The sequence below is a fragment of the Syngnathus typhle genome, linkage group LG16, assembly GCF_033458585.1.
Source record: "Syngnathus typhle isolate RoL2023-S1 ecotype Sweden linkage group LG16, RoL_Styp_1.0, whole genome shotgun sequence".
Lineage (NCBI taxonomy): Eukaryota > Metazoa > Chordata > Actinopteri > Syngnathiformes > Syngnathidae > Syngnathus > Syngnathus typhle.
Window position 1 is genome coordinate 6,589,520 of NC_083753.1, and position 18,459 is coordinate 6,607,978.

The window sequence follows — 18,459 nt, forward strand, 5'->3', positions numbered from 1 at the left end:
TTTCTTTTTCGGACCATCTTAATTTATATATAAAATGCATATATATATATATATATATATATATATATATATATATATATATATATATATATATATATATATATATATATATATATATATATATATATATATATTTTTTTTTTTTAAATTCTGTAATATTATGACAAGTGATTACGGTCCACCACCCACTTTGAGGAAAATCCCACCCAAGTTCATTTTTTGGATCGGTCTTAATGGACACATTCTTCAGTATTATTTTCATAGCTCTTAAAACAATACCAAGCAGCAATAGGTAAAATATTGAAACTTAATGCTGCCATGTCTGGATTGTGAGGCCACGTATAATTGAACACAGGAAGGTGTTTGAAGGAAAAATGTTCAACATGATGACAGGGGGTCGAATTCTCGTGCAGAAACCAAAACGTTGGCTGAGCATAAACTAAAACATCATTAAGGTTAATAGAGCGCAATTTCATGCCAGCACATTCGAACTCGAGCTAATTATTATTCACGTACGCATAAGGTGACATTGCATTCGTGGCCACCTCCATATCAAACGGCATTTCCAGCTAACCTTTCATTACCAGCCCGCCTTGTTACGATCAGTGAGACGGGCAATTAAGCACAATATCAAAGGCGTTATAAAACGCCTTTACTGTCAACACAGTGGCACCAAAGGCAAAAAACTAAAGCACAAACATCAAATCCAATTCCACCCTGGCGGCTTCAGACAGATAATAAATCATCGCAGGTAGTTTGAATTCTACCGTGGAGCAATACTCCCTCAAATGCCTCTGTCAGTATTTTATATTTCATGTTTTATTTTGGTTTCAATTTTACAATGAATGTTGTGCTTTTGTGCTTTTACATCGAGATGCTTTGACTTTGCAAATGAAGGCTAGCTATGAGCATCCTGATGCTTTGTTGCTTTGCCAACAATAGGCCTGAGACAAGCAACACACACACACACACACTTGTACTCTCACGCACTGCTGACAGATCTCCCCCAGAGTCCCGACTTCCGACGAGACACCCTGTTGCACGGCCAACCATACCCCCTCCCCAAAACGCTGCTCAGCAAGCACAAAGAGAAGTTGATAAGCTTTCAATTAGACGGGGCTCAGGGGGATTTTCCAGCTGTCGTTGGATGTTCTGTGAGAGCGGGCTGTCTCGTCCACATGTGGGGAGCAGAGGAGAGCGCTCATCTGGAGGTATCAACTTCTTTTTATAGCTTTTCTCTGATCTTGCTTATGCTGTTCTTCCCAATATTGTAACTGCCCAGGAAGTGTGGAGATAAAAAAAAAAAAAAGGACTCCTGTCTGGAAGATAAAGTCATCAAAAAGCTGAATGGAAAAACATCCCAAATTGATTGTGTTTGTACCTGTTTCTGAAATTACCTAGTGATCTCTCTCACCCCAAACAAAGCCATGAGAAGAAGCGAGTTGCAACCGGATCCATTTGGAAGTCTATTTTCTAACCAGACTGGTGGTGGGAACAGAGGCTGCAGTCCAAAACCCAGATTCCCACAGCTTGATGGTGAAACGCAGGGGCAAGGGGCTGAGAAACCACCAGAGCTGTGATGCAAGCGTTCTCACACTGACGCCTGGAAGAGAGAAACAAGTATGGTTCTCCAAGTGGGGATCCCAGCCAAGGTAGTTTCTCATCAATGCTGGGTCTACAGAGACCGAGACCGCTCTGTGTGACAATGCAGCGGGCAAAGCCGAGTTCCCACAGTGGAGCTCCTCTCCATGGATTTTGGAATCATTGGACCCAGAGGATGGCTGAAAAAGGGGCACTTGCTCAAACACACATGTTCAGGTCAATTGTGAGACTTGCTACAATTATTATTTTAGCAATTGTTTTTGTAAAAAAAATAAGAATCTGTGAATATAGAAGTCCACACATTCAATTTCCTTGTGCATAATAATTATGGCAATTAATATACACGTGTGAGGTCAATCTGGTAGCATGCTTATTCTATTAAAAAATAAATAAAAATGATGACTCATCTATCTAGTCATTGATTTCTAGGAAGGCGGTCAGTCAAAACCAGAAGAACTCCACAGACCACACTATGGTGGACCATTAACTGAGACCTCCAAGGACAACAATGACTAAAGCCACAAAAAATCTGAATACATTTAAGCTGGTCTTGGTGCAAAATGACCACAAGTGTATCCACCCAATTAGCCTTTAATTCGATTAATTAGTCTGGGTCGACCACAACTCTATAAAGCGAAAGAACTTGCAGTGTTATTGCATTTGTGCTAACTGGACTTCAACTGAACACTTTGGACTTCAACTGAACCAAAATATGGTTTGACTAAAAGAGTGGGTCAGTTTCCCAGAAACAACGCGAGTTGTTTCCCATGCACGTTCATGAGAAATGACACGATATTTTTTTCTCTCTCTCTTTGCTCTTTTCTCACACAGAAAATCGGAATAACGATCTGTGCATGTGCTTCCTCTATACAACAGGAAATTAGCATCCACACGCACTGAGCACATCGCCACGCGCTGCCAGGCTTTTTATTTTTCCCGTGAAATGATGAGGAGGGAAACATACACTATTAAATCCCAGTGGAGCAGGTCTCGGATCACTTCCTGCTCAGGCCGGGGGAACACGCTAAGTTGCTGTTCACATCAAGCAATCTTCCTATCGATCTATCGCCCCCACTTTTCAAGTCTAAATCATGTGGCAGAGTGAGTGGCCATCGCCTCGTATTGTCTTTTTTTTATTATTCTTACAATTTTTGGAACGGGGCTCCAAATCACCTGAGCAAGTAATTACTGTGATTCTCTCACCAGAATGACATGTGCAAGTGTGCGTGTCAGTGTTCACACCCCCGTGTCTGGCCAGGGCTGGCCACGGGCCCCCAACAAACCAGTTCCCATGGTTCCACAATATTCACTACCTCAGGGGACACCTCCCACTCACTGGTTTGTTTTCAACCTTAATGGGAGCTCATCTTACACGTCTTTATGGTGTGTGTGTGTGAGACATAAAGTTTGTGAGTATATGTATTTTGTGCATTGTGCGTGCACCTGCACAGACAAAAGCAAAGTATTAGTGGTGTGTGTCTGTGTTGTGTGTGTGTGCGCACCTGCAGATTGCTTTAGTGGCTTGAATTTGTGCAGAAATCATTTTGTTTGGAATAAATTGGACTTGAGTTCTTTTGCAAAAAAAAAACTTTTGATCTCATCTTAGACATAAGGAGCCAACTGTGTGTGTTTGCACGTCTCTCAGGATTGTTGGCTTGTAGACACCAGACACCTTCAGTTCTTTATTTCTGCCCAATAGGCATGGAGGACGATGAAGGAGAAACATTTGTTTGGAGATGTCCTACAGGGAGCATTTATATTTTGGAAGAATTGCTTTTAAGTGCTGATATCTTACAGACAGATCAGTCACGGAACAAAGAAGGCTTGTGGGGGGACGGAGAATGAAGAAGCTACATTCAAGGCCTCGTAATGAAGGGGGTTTCCTGAGAGATGACAGCAAGGAGGCAGATCACAGGGGGACATGGGAGAGGTAATGGAGGGAGAATATATCGTGATTAAAGATGACGTCAGCTCGAGACATGACGCAGATTTTTGTATTTTTAATTAGACTTTCTCCTTCATGCAGGTGTTTTCGACATTCCAAATATTCCTTCAACTGTTTTGCTTATCCCCAATTTTGAATTTCTATATATTACAATATAGACTGATTTTTTGTAAATTGCCAAAATATAGATTTTTTTCCCCCCCCAGAGAAGTGCTGCTATTCCACTTTGCTGCAGTCATTGCGTGTGATGCCAAACGGTGGCCCTGCAGTTTTCTTTTTGCGGTCTCTGCAAATGCCCCCACTTTTCCGGCCTTGCTCCAATTTTCTTTAAATACAACAGTAATTGGTTTGATTTCCTACCTCCGGCCTGGTGGCCAGGGGGGTTACGAGGAGTTGTGGGAGCGAGTGAGGGCCAGGCAAAAGGGGGACCGCAGCACGCTTGGGTGGTAATATAGTTTGGAATGGAGTGCCAGCTCCTCCATTGGCGCTTTAGATGCTGTTTATAGCCAGATCCTGGAAGCCCATCAATGGAAACGTTCATAAATCTGCAGTGTGAAGTGTGCCAAGAGACGTAAAAAAAAAAAACAATAGTGGGTCTGGGGTGACAAAAAAAGTCTAGTTAGTGCCTGCCTTGAGTCTTGGGAAAGGAAATGTATTTTTATCTACATTCCGGGATTATTAAAAAAAAAAAATCAGAAGTTTGTGATAATGCCGTCGAAGCTGTTATATTGATTTTAGTCATCATCAAAAGATCTATTTGAAGGGATTTAAGAGAAAGGGGAGGGGGGGTATGCATGAGTAATCAAAAAGTAAATATTAGGTCGTGTCCAAACTCATTGTTCCGAGCTTCTAGTATTTCCTGCTCTGCCGTCGAATGAGAGCAAGGATCCAAAAGAGGCCGCCGCCGCCGCCTGAGATATGTGCACTATTTGTCCCGGAGTGGCGCTGATATATGTCCAGATGGCAGCGGTGAAGCAAGAATACTGGAAAATCTCAGCAAGCACATACACCAGGAGAAAAGAATTGCCACTGGACTGTGGAGTGAACCTTTCCAGTCGAGTCATTGCTCGCAAAAGCCACAATTAAAGGCGGTGGTGATCTTAACGCGACACACCCCTCCTGATTCCTGATTGCACATGGGAGAAATCGGATCTGTATGTTGAGAACTTTCAGTCTGGGGTACGAGAGGTGTTGATTTTTTGCAGTGGCGACCTAGAGAAGACTGGAGGGGGGGGGGGGGGGGGGAGTCCAAGGCCAGTGCAGCTTTTTACTGTCCAGTGGGTAGACAGTGGAGGACTTTGACTCGTTATGATGTCTGGAAAATAAAACAGACATTTTTCCAACTAAAGCATGATTCTGAGGTATGTGGTCCAACCACAGATGAAATGGACCCAGGAGGCTTCCGTAAGGCTCGTGTACTAGTGCAAAGCGCACGTAGGGACTTCTAAAAATGGCATGACACACGCAAACGATGTGCGGCTTTCCCGGCAAGCGACAGTCCTCTCGGTGGAAAAATTTGGTAACCAGAGCATTTAAGACCAGAACGTTGATGGATTGCAGAGACGCTGCAGCATTAAAGGCAGGCAGAGCATTGGGAAACAGTGGAGCGCAAGATCTTGGGAGAAGACGAGTTTGATGGGTGGAATGGGGCGATATACTGACAAGACAGTTTTTTTTTTTTTTAAAGTGAAGACAATTTTAGTCAAGAAAATTTGTCATGTAAAACGATGTGGCGGTCCGTATCCGGCACGGGTATCGGAATGGAGCAGGGCGACCAAAAGCAGCTTGGACCAGGGGAAAAGGTAGTTGGAAGGGAGGAGGATGCCGGGAACAAGACCAAGAGAACCAGAAAACTACCATAACTTAACAGACCTAGTGAAAGAAACCGAACTGACAAAAGACAAGAACCAAGAAACCGTGAGACGTGAACAATCCGAAAAGGGAGCGAGGGGCAGACAGGACTTAAATACAAGACAAGTAACGAGAGGCAGGCGACTGTGATTAGTGCATGATTGGGAGTAGACACAGGAAGGGGCGGGGCGTGTAATCCAACAACCCGGGGGCCAGTCGTGGCCCCCCCGAGCCTCAGGTTTGACACCTAAAAGAGTTGATCAAAATGAAATCTATATTTGTGTTTTTGTGCCACCCCAGTCACATCCAGTAGATCCAAGCGGCCGTTGTGAATATCATATGCGCACGTCGTGAAAGCCAGAGCAACCCAATAATTACAGTGATCTGAAACAGTGAAAACCACAGTGCCTTTCCATGCAAAAAAAAAAAGAAAGAAAGAAAGGCACAACCTTTATAAAAACAAGATGGTTTTGGAAGTAGAAGCAGGCGTCAGCTCAAAAACAAAAAGACTCCCGAGTTTAAAAACAACCAACCATCTTTACGCAGCAACCTTATTGGAAAAACAGGGGCATTTTTTTTTTTTTTATGCCACACAACGACATTGTCAAAACAATCCTGTAATACTTTTTGCATGCTGGGCCAGTTTTGGGTGAAGAAACCAGATACAAGTGGTGTGCTGTAACGTATTTGACATGCATATCTGACAAGTTAGACAAGCTTTCAATTCTCAGTATTTCCCGAACCAATTTTGCATTTTTAATTCGTTTTCAGTTTAAATAAAAAAAGTAATGGCGCCAGCCATTTCGAGTAAACACATCCGGGTACATTTGCAATGTTAATGGGGAAATACCTGCAATTCAAAAGAGTCTCCTAAAAGTCATCTTTGGGAGATGAAAAAAAAAATCTTCCGGCCTTGTTATGATTAAACCAATATAGCCTAAAGGAAGTCTAAGAGCAGAATTTAGCAATTGCAAACTATGAACACAGAACCTGCACCTGCAGAATACAGAACAATAAACACATATGGCCTGAATTGATTGCCTCTTGCTCTGGGCTTATCACATTTATTTTTATGCTACTAAAGGGATGAACCTGAACCAAAATATTGGCATTGAAACAGAGCTGGAGAGTCAGTAGGAGACATTTGAGAGTAATATGTTGTTGGTTCAGTTGAAGATATGGCGGGGAGGAGTCAAGTAGGGAGTTTTTTTGCTTTGCGTGGATGGATGGCCTTGGCAGTCAGTAGCTGGCAGGAAAAGAAAGCTTGAAAATGGAAGGCAGAAGCAAAACGTCAAAGGCTCATCATGGAAATTTAAAAAGGAAACCTGCTCGTTCAGTTGAACGCTAACTGTTGTGAATACAGAACATACTTCTTCACTGTTGAGGCTTGGTGGATTTTCAATCAATGCACACATTTGTCATTCTTAGCATAGCATTCAGCACAAGTTGGACTCAGTGAAGTAACAACCTGCCAGGTAAAGCTAAAGTGGTGGGCGTGGCTGCTGACACAAGCAAGTCTTTTATGCCAAACAGTTTTCCCGTCACAGACAAAATAAAACAGGCAGCTATTGTATGCTCATCAAGAGACTAAACATCCCAACAAAGGCCCCTCGGAGGCCTGAAGAAGCTGACGTCACCAACGCACAGTTGACACAGGACTTAAAGAGATGGCCCATTTTTTTGTGTGCGAGACTTTGAAGCTTTACCACCCACATGTCTTTTTTATCCAAACACAGCCACCCTTTGCACACAAACATCCCTGTGCTTGGTTCCAGTGAAAAAAGTGCTGACAGTGGAAAGGAAATGGAAGCAAAAGCTGCAGGAGGATTCTGTGGCTTATTGCGCCCTCTAGCGGTTGATGTGGTGAACTGCATTGTCACTGGCTTTTTACCAGGCAGGAGTTAACCGCAGCTCTGCCACAGGGTGGACCCACATGGGTCAGGGATGGGGGCAAAGCAGCTTTTGTGTGCAGCCCAAGGGGGTCTACCACAGACCCCTATCTCCCTACCACAGTAGCCACCGAGCCCCAGAGAGGAAAAAGCCACCCCACCACATTTTAATGAGGGCTAAAATAAACAACGTGAGCCCACAAAAGCCACCCTGACTGGTTGACTGGAGGCATCGGCCCAGGGTAGATAAGCTGGCCTTTTACTGGGTGCTTTGGGAGTCGATGGGCTGGCTGATACGCCACCGACAACGGCAATTCACATGATTTGATCAAATCAATTATTCATAATAAACCTAAATAAGTTAGCATATTCAAATTCAAAAATGAATATTCAAAATCATGAACATTATGTACAAAATGGGCACACGCAGCCGCAACTTCCCCTATTCGCGGATGCTTTTATTTCCTCCATTTTAAAAAGGTTTTGGCTTGTTTTTCATTTTGAATGCATTAAAATGAGATTCTTTTTGTATTCTGGAATCTGAAAAGACAAAGTGGTGTTTTTTTTTTTTTTTAAAAACCACTCCGACACAAAAAAGCAAACCTATAAAACACACAAGCCATTTATTCCAGCTTTTCCACCAATTCTGACATTAACAGCATTTGAAGCCATTTGAAAAGCTTAAATATATAAGAATATTCTTGGGTTACATGCTTTCCACCAATGTGCCACTCTGAATTACTTTAAGCACCATGATGTGTCATGAGGAGCTATCAAAGGCTTATTTATGACTTCTATATGCCCAGCAGACAAAACCACTCTGTTGCAGCCCCCCTAAAAAAAAGACATTAAGATTGATGGGTTAATGACAGCTACTATGATTTGAAGGCATTTGGAAAGAAAAATACACCTTTGCTGGAGTTTCAGCATGGCCTTAGCACTCTGCTAACCAGCTGCAGATGAAGACTTTGGAACACAGATGCCAATGTAACCTCGGATTGAAGGCCAACTTTTCCAAAGGGCCACGTAAAGGACACGGTGAGCATTATGTTGCAAAACACACTTGGGCTATGAAGGTAACAACATGGGAGTACGTCAAATTTACTTCAACATTCCTTCTCTCTGACTGGCACATAAATAAGTTAACACGGGATTTGATTTAAAAAAAAACTATGACAATTCATAAATGCTGCGAATGTTTGTTGACCAGTGTAATTAGAGTGATTTGAGTACTTTTGGTTTACCAAATGCAAAAAAAAAGAAAAGAAAATCAATACATTTTTGCTGATGTTAATGTTTAAGTTAAAAAACCATGAAGATGGATTTTGTTTTGTTGTAACTTGTTTAAGTGCAGACAAATATAAAAAACTTTGTTCCCGCCATGAGGAACTCCTTTGGGCTTACCCGGACTATACCAAACGCGAGGCGATATTACACTGCCACATGGCATGTCAAATGCATCGGGGCTCTTGTGCAAAGAATATTTTTCACACATTGTAGGACCAAAACCTAGCTGGGATAACAGTGTGTACCCTTGGGTGAGATATTCCACAAGTGTAAATATTTAGCCAGCTGTATAAATGGCTGTTGTGTAAAAAACCTGTTAAGTGACAAAACCAGCTTGGCTGAGGGGAGGGGAAAAAAAAAATCAATGCCAAACAACTGTCGTTACGGGTGGGTGTCACACCAACACAAAATGAGCGAATATCAATTAATGAGTGTGTGGTGTTTCATCTTCTCTTTGCACACAAACACACACGGAGCCCTTGCGTGTGTTTCTGTCAAAGTGAAGGTGAATATGTCTTAATGTTCTCTCCAGTTGACGGGGAAGCACAGACTTGGCTTGAAATATGACACTTAAAACCATCTGGAGAGCATCCAACAACTACAGTACATAACCTCACACCTTAAATGCAACATTAAGTAAATATACCGTAATTTTCGGACTATAAATCGCACCGGAGTATAAATCGCACCAGCCATAAAATGCCCAAAAAAGTGAAAAAAAAAACATATATATGTATACAAGTCGCTCCTCAGTATAAGTCGCCCCCCCACCCAAACTATGAAAAAAACCAGCGACTTATAGTCCGAAAATTACGGTAAATAAAAAATATGTAAATAAAAAGGTAAAAATTTTGATCGAGCTCTTGCATTGTATCTCAAGTGTGCGATAAAAATACACTCCGTGGCACACATCAAACACTGCCAATAACAAGTTTATTTAAAGTTGGTGCTTGGAAAAAAAATAAAATTATAACAACAGAGCACAACTTGGTGCAAGGGAAAACACGCATTGAATTAAAATGCTGCGAAGTAAGGCAAAGAGATGAACGCTCATCAAAAATTGAAATCTGAGCGGGCGGGAAATGGCCCGGTTCTTCCAACCGTGTCCATGCTATGTATAAAATGTACACATTGAAATTCGAGTGATCAAACAAATATTTACAATTCCTTGAAGCAAAATTCTATCCTAACAAGAAAAAAAGTGATAACTGTTGGACAAAATAATTTTTTTCGGCACTACACGCTAAAGCACTTGTTGAGCTACTCTGATCATTAATACATTCACTAGTTTGAGATTAACCAACAAACTGAAGATTTCTTTTCATGCTATTCTGCCAGGTGCTTTTTGAATCGTCAACCATTGACACCAGTGAGTGAAAGTTGGCGTCTGGGTTTTCTACTTTCCCTGACCAGAATAATGTGCCCTTTTTTTTTTTTCCTGCAACTTGAGTTAGCTTTTTTGGCGTTGCTGTTTCAGTGCACATTTCCCTCGACATGGCAATGTGGTGAATCATACAAGGCATGAGTGAGCTACATATAAATTACATGAAGCTGCTAGACCTCAAGTTTTGACTTTGTTGAGAAGATTCCCCAGTAGAGCTACAAAAATGAGTTTGGTTACCGGCTGACTTTACCTGGGATAACAAACTGATTTAGCAGACCAAGTCGATGAACACAGGTTTGGGATTAGTTTTGGTCAAAACAAACAAAACACTGAACATTGTTCACAAGCCAAAAGACGCTTCTTAAGAGTTCACCAATTTTGCTACTCTTGTTTGTGGCCTTGCCTCTGCATGCAGGGAGAAGGTCACTTTAAAGGTCACTTATCAGAGCGTGAAGGTGATCCGGATTTTTGGTAAGCCCCCGCTAACGGGCTGCCTGCTTTGCCGTGGTAGCGCCTAACAATTCATCAGCAAACGGAAAAAACGATTCATGTCTGCTCACCCAACTCGTGACATATGATGAACCGGGAAAGGGGGAACAACGATATTTTCATTCTCGTGTGTGTGTGTGTTTGCACTCTAGTCCGTGTGCTGTGTGGGGCGTGTAGAGATATGGGGCTTGGAGACAAGCGAGCTTATTTGACCAGCCTCTTGGCTACATCTGCGTATGCGATTTCGATTTCCAGGTCACTCGGACAGGTGTTGGTGAACTCCTCGCGCGTGTAAGCGTTGTTCAGGTATTTCCAGATGGCCGTCATCTCTTTGGGGATGTCGAAATCTCTGTATTTCTTGGCCACCACCTACGAGAATAGGATCAAGGAAGAGTCTCAATCCATTTTCCATTTGAACAAAAGTGAACGTTGAACGCAAATCGGCACCTTGACAATATGCAGCTTCGGCAGCAAATTGCAGTCGGCCAGGGTCATTTCTTCTCCGTCCAAGAATTTGCGGGTGGAAACCTTGACGTCCTCGATGCTGTTGTGGTCGATCTCGTCAGGCAAGGGTGAGCGAAGATATTCGTCCAGCTTCTGCAGGGTCTTCAGCAGCCCGCGCTCCAGAGCTACACAGAACCACACGTTTGGAGGTTTCAATTCGTGTTCAGCCAGAGACAGGCGTCCTCAGTAGACGTATTGCAACTCACCACAAGGGGGCGGTATTTTATCAAAATGCAAACAAGAGCCTGTTATGAATGTTAAATGATTACCCCTGTTCAGTTTTTGTCTACGCACAGACAACATGGAAACGAGGTTACATATTTTGACCTCAGTCCATTTAAAGTCGTGTTAGAAAATATACAAATACTATGTTTGGAGCATTGTTCAATCGGACAATATATATTACGGGGTCACTTATCAATGAAGCACAGCGTTGAGAACCAGCACACTGTTTACACTGGCTGGCTCAATATTTTCCCAGGGCGGTGAATGGCCAAACAGAAAATGCCAGAGGATCGTGACATTTGATCGTACACAACATTATTAAAAGAATAGTTCAGTCGCCGGACTACATATTTTAATAACTTTATCGCCATTATCTTATTGACAAAATTGCTCGGAAAATTCCCGCGTGGACGAATGGTTTGTTTGGCTTCCGGCGTGCCCTAGCAGGTGAAGAGTTTAAGGACCCTGAGGAGGAAGCAGAGCAGGTGTTTTTGTGTTATGCCTGTAAGCCACCAACCACGTCAGAGCAAGCATGTTGCTGAGCAACCACCAAAGTCCTCAAGACTGCATCCTTTCTGTCCGTCTTTTCTTAGCCAACCATGTGTGTAACTGTATTTTCTAAAAATACTTTGCACAAAACACTTGTATGTATGATAGGGGATTCCTGGAGCCCTACCTTCATTTGCATCTGGTTTGGAGTTCTTAATGAAGGCGGAAAACTTGGCAAAGATGTCCATGCCGGTTGTGTTTGACTCGGGGTGTCTCGCCCCAAGTTTGACATACCTGCAAATAATACATACTTGGAAACAAGTACTCGCAATGTATTGGCCAATAACGTCAGTCACGGGCAGTGCTAGCACAGAGGTGATAAAATGCTCACTTGGGCGGGCAGAGGACGTCCTCAAGGAACTCCTCGATCTTGTTGACGTCTGTTTTGACCTCGCCGTTGAAGGTGACGAAGGGAGGATGCGTGCCTGGGGCAAGGTTCTGCAAATCTGCAGGCTTCCTGCGTGACACCGAGGAAACATTTCATGTGAGCAAACTAGACCGAGTTCGCTGCTTTGCTAACATAAACCTGACGTTCAAAACAAAATTATCTTGTGAGCAATTCATTGGGAAGGGATGCTTTTCACTGTGTTCAGGTCCTGCCTATCTTACATTTGCATTTCAAACCAGATGCCCTTGTTGGCAGATTGTTAAACAGACACGCAAACAAAATGCTGAATGGTTACTGTGTACACAGATGCTTCGTTCTCTTCAGCCTTCAATAACTAACGTGCTATATTTTCAGAGAGCCAGAAAGTCAACTAGGGCTATCAGGCTAAAAAGTTCAAAGAGTTCTGGGCAAGATTTGGGACGAGGCATCCGCGGCTCCAAAAACAGGAAATCACATCGAGCCTTTGGCATGCAAACAGGAAGTGGCACCCTTGGCCAATGCTATCACAGAGCAGGGAATAAGAAGCAGCCGCGGGATTTCATTGCTCGTATTAAAAGGTCAAGAATATATCCCTTTGCACTTTTCAGTCGTGAAAATTAAAAGATTCAAATCTGGAGTTGTCAGCAGCTGCAACGTGAACATTATTTGAGACAAACCTGAATGCGAGTAATGTGCAGTGAAACGTTTGTCAATAGAGAACAGATGTCCAATTGACTGTGGCTAAAAATAGTCGAGCATTTGGATGGTGTGGCTTGGCAAAATGAAACAAAGTGGACTTTTAGATGAATCATAGAGAGAGGGGAAAAACACAGTGGGTTTGCTAAAGACTGTCTGCTTCTGGAACGTTCTCTTTTTATCACGCATAGTTTCATCTCGGCGATGATAAATAACCCGGCGTCCAGCAAAACGGGCAGGATGTGTCTGGAGTAGCCTCAAATTTCCTTCTGCCTGGGAAAGGGTCATGGGAAAAGTAAAGAAACAGTGGGGGAGACAGTGACTCGTGCATGTGAGGACTGTATCACAGTGTTACAAAGTTACTGAAGAAATCCATTCACAAGCCAAAACATTATAACCACTTTCAGCACACGTTCATATTTTGTCAGTTACAAGACTAGATATGGAAAAAATGGGATAAGCCCGAGGGATGAAGAGAATGGCCGCACCTCTTGAGGTCCACGGTGGTGACGTTGAAGACGACGCCTTTGAGCCACAGGATCATAAACAGGCGTTGGGAGAAGGGACAGTTTCCAATGCTCTCGCCATCGCTTCCCGCCTACAGGAAATACGCATTTCAATCATTTTTACCATCATGCTAACCACATTTCAAAAAAAATATATATACACATCTATGCTATATTATGAGAAAATTATTTGCAAGCATAGAGTCATGTCTCAAGAATAAAACAAAACAAAATCAACCCAAGATCCATGTGTTGGTCTTGCACTCGGTCAGAGAGCCCTTCTTTTACACATGACTGGTCGAGTGGAGGAAAGAAAACAGAAAAGACCAAAGCGCCGGCCGACTGCCTTCTCTCACGCTTGATCACGCTTTGCCTCCATTTATCTGGACAAGGACTGACTCTTCAGAGTAAGAGGAAACCTCTGAAGTGACTCAGACAAGCTGGCTTCTTGTTTCCTCTCCTTCTAGACTTGACAAACAAAAGGGAACGAGCGGTCGCCGGTTTGAGCTCAACGCAAACGCTGTGTGCACACTTCATCGAGAACAAGATTGACTGTCGTCGAAAACAAAACTCGACTGCATGAACAGAAAAACGGCCAAAAGGCGTCGCTGAATGGAAAATATGGAGTCGGCTTCTTTCTGGTGGGAACAGGCTGGCCGCTGTTGTCCTCTGTGTGACAAGCAGTGGGATGACACGCTTTCCTCTGCTGGTTTCCATTGTACGCCGCCCCCCCCCCCCCCCCCCCCAACATCCCACCCAGTCCAATTCAATATCAAGAAAGGCTCGAATCACTCAATCTGCAAACCCATGAATGAAATGGAGATCAGTTGAACTGATATTACACGAAGGTTCGAAATCAATTTTCCCAAACAGGGCCACCAAGGGTGCAAACGCGGCGTAGCGACGGTTACCATGACAACAGCAGACAGGGACATGTGTGAAGGACAAATTGAAAAGTAAACAATGACCTCAGTCTTTTAGAAGCGAGGCAATTTTTTTTATTTGCTGTACGTCATCACATTCACCCGAGCCTTCCTTGATCCGAAATGACCGCGAGCAGCTGACAATGACAGCGGCTACTCCAGATTCTTTCTAGAAACCACAGCTGTGGCAGTGAAAAAGAAAAACTGAGTCCAAAGTCCCTTCCAAAGAGCATTCATGCAGATAAAGAGGCAAATTATAGGAAATGGGAAGGCATTAGCCATGATAAATGGTAGTCTCGGGCACAAGTAAGAAGTAGGACTTTTAGAAGGCGGGACTGCCGAGTTCTCCTCTTCCTCCATTTCATCCCTCTCTCCTTATCCTGGGCCCCCTCTGTTGTGTGTGTGTGGGGGGTGAGTTTGCTATTGGAGGGGAGAAGGGAGAAACTATGCCAGAAATGTCCCGTTCATTCCGTCAAAGAAGGCGCCTTGTTTATGTGATGATATTAGATGTCACAGTACTATCCAATAGTTAAATAAACAGTAGATCATGTCGCAAATTGTGAAGATGTAAAAAAACAAAAACAAACATGGTTTCTTAGAATATAAGCAATATAAGCATGACATTTAGAGAAAGAGCTCCTCCAGAATATTCTAGACAGAAACAACACAAAGCACTTTTTGTTTTTAGTTTTGGGCACGTCCCCCCCGTTAGCAACTGGCAGCCCCGCTGAGAGGGAGGCTTAGTTCACAACTTCACATCCCAATAAAAAAAAGAAATGGGAGCCAAGATATTTTCGGGACGCCCTTATAAAGTTCATAGGACGAAAAGGAAAAAAACTATTGCAGACAGTTGCATCATCCTTGACAAAGATTTCACCCTTCCTGTGTATCCAAGTCTGAGGTAACAATTACTAAAAGACTCACTATCTCAGGGCCCTAAATACACACTGGATTGTTTACCTAATGTGAAAAAAATGCATCCAGCTGCCGAGTGAATGGAGGACGTGAGTCATGCTCAAGCCACCTCATCCATTGCTCGCAATGCTGTGTGAGACTATTTGGTCCATTATGGAGCTGATTTGATCTCCATTAGACATCCTTTAGGACAGGGGGGAACAACTACTTTTCCTAAGGGCCTGTGTGAGAAACTGTACCTTTAATGAAAGAAAAAAAAATGAAGTTATAAAATCAAATATTTTGCATCCCTAGAACAAAGTTGCAGCGGTCAGGGACAATGATCCATTTTCAGCCCAGTCCAAGCTCACAGCCTAATTTTAGTAACTTGGCGACCCGCGCTCGCCCCTCCCCAGCACACTTTATATTCTAAAATTGGGTGGAACGCTCAACGGGGGTTCAGGCCATATTTTGACCGAATAAGGAGTTCGTGATGATACGATCTAGCAGATTTCCTCTTTGAGCTGTGCGACACGCAGCAGAGATGTTCATTTGGGTGCAGCTATGGCAACCACATTGCAACACCTCCCTCCATTTACTGGACTGCCCATGCATAAGCTCTGGGACAGTTTAAGAAAGAATTAACGTATAGTGGTCGACTGAACCAGAATAAAATGAAAATGGGGGGGGGGGAAATATACAAACTTTTCTACCTTTCACAATCCAACCCCAAAACAGTACAGATGATGTAGTTGGGAATAGGGAACTAGACCAGACCAAATTTCACATGACGCATTTGAAAGCACAAAAAAAAATGGAGTGCGGGGATGACTAATAAATCCCTCGGACAGACAAAACCGGAAGGGAGTAAAAATAAAAAAGTCAGATCCTTCTGGATCATGGCAGCGGCACAATAACATCCCCATGACACAGCTGTGACTCATGCTTACATCACTCAATGGAAAGCTCTCAACTTCTCGTCAGACACAGGACTACTGTGCACAACAGGGAAGTAAAGATCAGCGACGTGTTGGAATCTTCCTTCCTTCCTTTTGGCTCGTCGTCCTTTTCCATCCTCCTCGCCAACAAGTGTGTCTCACGACAAAGATGAAATAAAAGCCCAATAAAACATGGAGGTGGTCAACATGGGATTTTTCCTTTCTCTTCATGAACAATATTAGCATCCAACACTTTCAGCATTTGTGCTACATTAAACTTGTACTACACTTGGCACGTGAAACACAAGCAGACTGGATTGCATTACAAACGATCCAGTTACAGGTAGTATATGTTGGCCTCATACGTGGGCTCACAACAAATACTTGAAGTAAATTGCTTAAGATCAGAATCGAACCCCAACAACAAAGCAAGCTTGCAATCCTTTTTTGTAGCTCGTTTCCCGCCATTGTGTTTGAGGATCAGTCTGTTTTCTTGAAAAGTGCAAAAATGGTGCAAATTGGTTCCTTGCAATAATGGAGGGTACAAAATATTTTTCCGGGAAGCCGGTCAATGGGCAAAAAACAGCAGACACACAAAAAACTGCACACCATACAGGTGACTAATAAACCATTCATCTTTGCTCCTGCACTTGTGATGCCGACAACAACAACAACATCACTTTAGTGCTTGAGAGTGCCAAAAAATGGCATTGATTTTTCTCATTCAAAGAAGAAAAACCAAAATCCATTTCTTGGTTATTTGGAACACCTTCCAAGAAGTCAAAGAATGGTGTGTGTAGAGAAATGACAGGCCATAATTGAAAAGTTTACGACTTGGACTTGCCAAAGGTTAACTGATTGTTAGATTAGCAAATGGGGTCGGTCACATGTGGCAATGTAACGTCATTGCTAAAAGGCTAAAAGGTTTATACGTCGTAAAAATTCTCTTTACACAGAAGGGGCGGTCACATTTGATGACACGTTAGTCGAATAGAGCCCAGCCCAGCATTACACATATGAGAGAAGGTGCACAGTCCAAGCAACCAAGGTCAGAAGGAAAGAGTTGTCTCCATTATGAGTAGACCTTATCTCACCTGCAGACTGTGATATTCAATGCCCTGAATAAGAATTGATCTGGATGAATGTGAATATCCACGAGCACACTGTGACTATGTTTCCATTCCATCAATATTGCACAATCTCATTTCTTGGGGAATGCAAGTTACTTTGATCGCTATTGGTTCTGAAACCGAAACTAAGACACCTTGTTCAGTCAAATGCGGTCTTATGATGTCAAGTCAAGTTGCAGGGACAGCTGCACTGGAAAAAAAATAACAGTTAACGATTAAACTGAATAGAAGTGATTTTTCTTTAGTTTTTTTTTTTGGTCCACACTGCAGCACCACTCGATTTAACACACATTCTCCCTCACAATAGACTCGCAGCTTCTTGTGCACCAAACCCCCCCTTTCTCGCATTTTCCCGCTTTGCATAAAAAAAAAGCCATACATTGCAGTCTGATGCATTACAGCATATATATAATAAATAAAAAAATTAATCCAAATTTCAGAGATGAGAGGGATACCAACACCGCCATGAGTAACAGCCATATTATTGACTAACACATACTAATTTGAATGCAGAAGGAGAATAAACAGTTTAAAAAAGGTGTTTGCAACAAGGCAACGTTGGAGAGCTACATCCGCCCTATCCGTGTCAGTGCAGGGGTTACGTTATGTTCGAGAATGGACCTCCAATGGCTGGAAGACTCCACTAAGCAGACAATAGGCAATGAAGTCAAGCGCGGCGAAGGGGAACCGTTAACGCTACCCCGAATGGGCCAGCACGTGGCAAGAAAGCTAACACCGCGTTCGTCTTGGGTCAAATGAACTGTTCCGAAGTGTCCCGTGGTTAAAACAGAACTTTTTCCACGCAGATCTTACCTTGACAAACAGCTCGATAATCGGCTCGTTGTCTCCCTTGACGCCGTTTTGCGGTACCGACAGTGACATGGCGACCGCTAGTTTCTTTAAACTTCAGCTGGAAGGTAAAGCGACTTTTCCTCTGGTCTACCACGCCCAACTGAAATCGGTGCTCTTCCCCCTTTCCCGTACTGAGATCCACGTCCACGCTGCGCTTTGTCTGGTCAGAAAGAGCCCGGGAGCGGGTGCTGGAGGTACAAAAGCTCAGTCCGGTTCGCCACGCGATCGCCGTTCAATTTGAGAGGGGTTGTAGTGACGTCACTGGAGGCTGATGCTTGCCCGTTGAGCAAAGTAGCGGAGTGATCGTACAGTAACTCGATTTTATTTTTCCGAACCGAGCCGCCACCGACAGCGGTAAAATACGAAAATGTGGGAGGGGATGATGGAGAGGCGGAGTAAAGGCGCCCAGTGAAAGCAGCAAATGGACG

The 18,459-nt window shown here is 43.2% G+C and overlaps 1 protein-coding gene across 1 annotated transcript; it reads right to left on the bottom strand.

The window, feature by feature from the left end:
• Positions 1 to 9,488: 9,488 nt before the first annotated feature.
• clic4 (chloride intracellular channel 4) lies at positions 9,489 to 18,395 on the bottom strand. The gene is made up of 6 exons (XM_061301190.1): positions 17,993 to 18,395; positions 13,277 to 13,386; positions 12,057 to 12,182; positions 11,853 to 11,959; positions 10,895 to 11,076; positions 9,489 to 10,816 (listed from the first exon to the last, which is right to left on the bottom strand). Exons 1-6 carry the CDS (start codon positions 18,059 to 18,061, stop codon positions 10,652 to 10,654), a joined length of 759 nt encoding a protein of 252 aa, XP_061157174.1. The 5' UTR covers positions 18,062 to 18,395; the 3' UTR covers positions 9,489 to 10,651.
• Between the last annotated feature and the right edge of the window lie 64 nt (positions 18,396 to 18,459).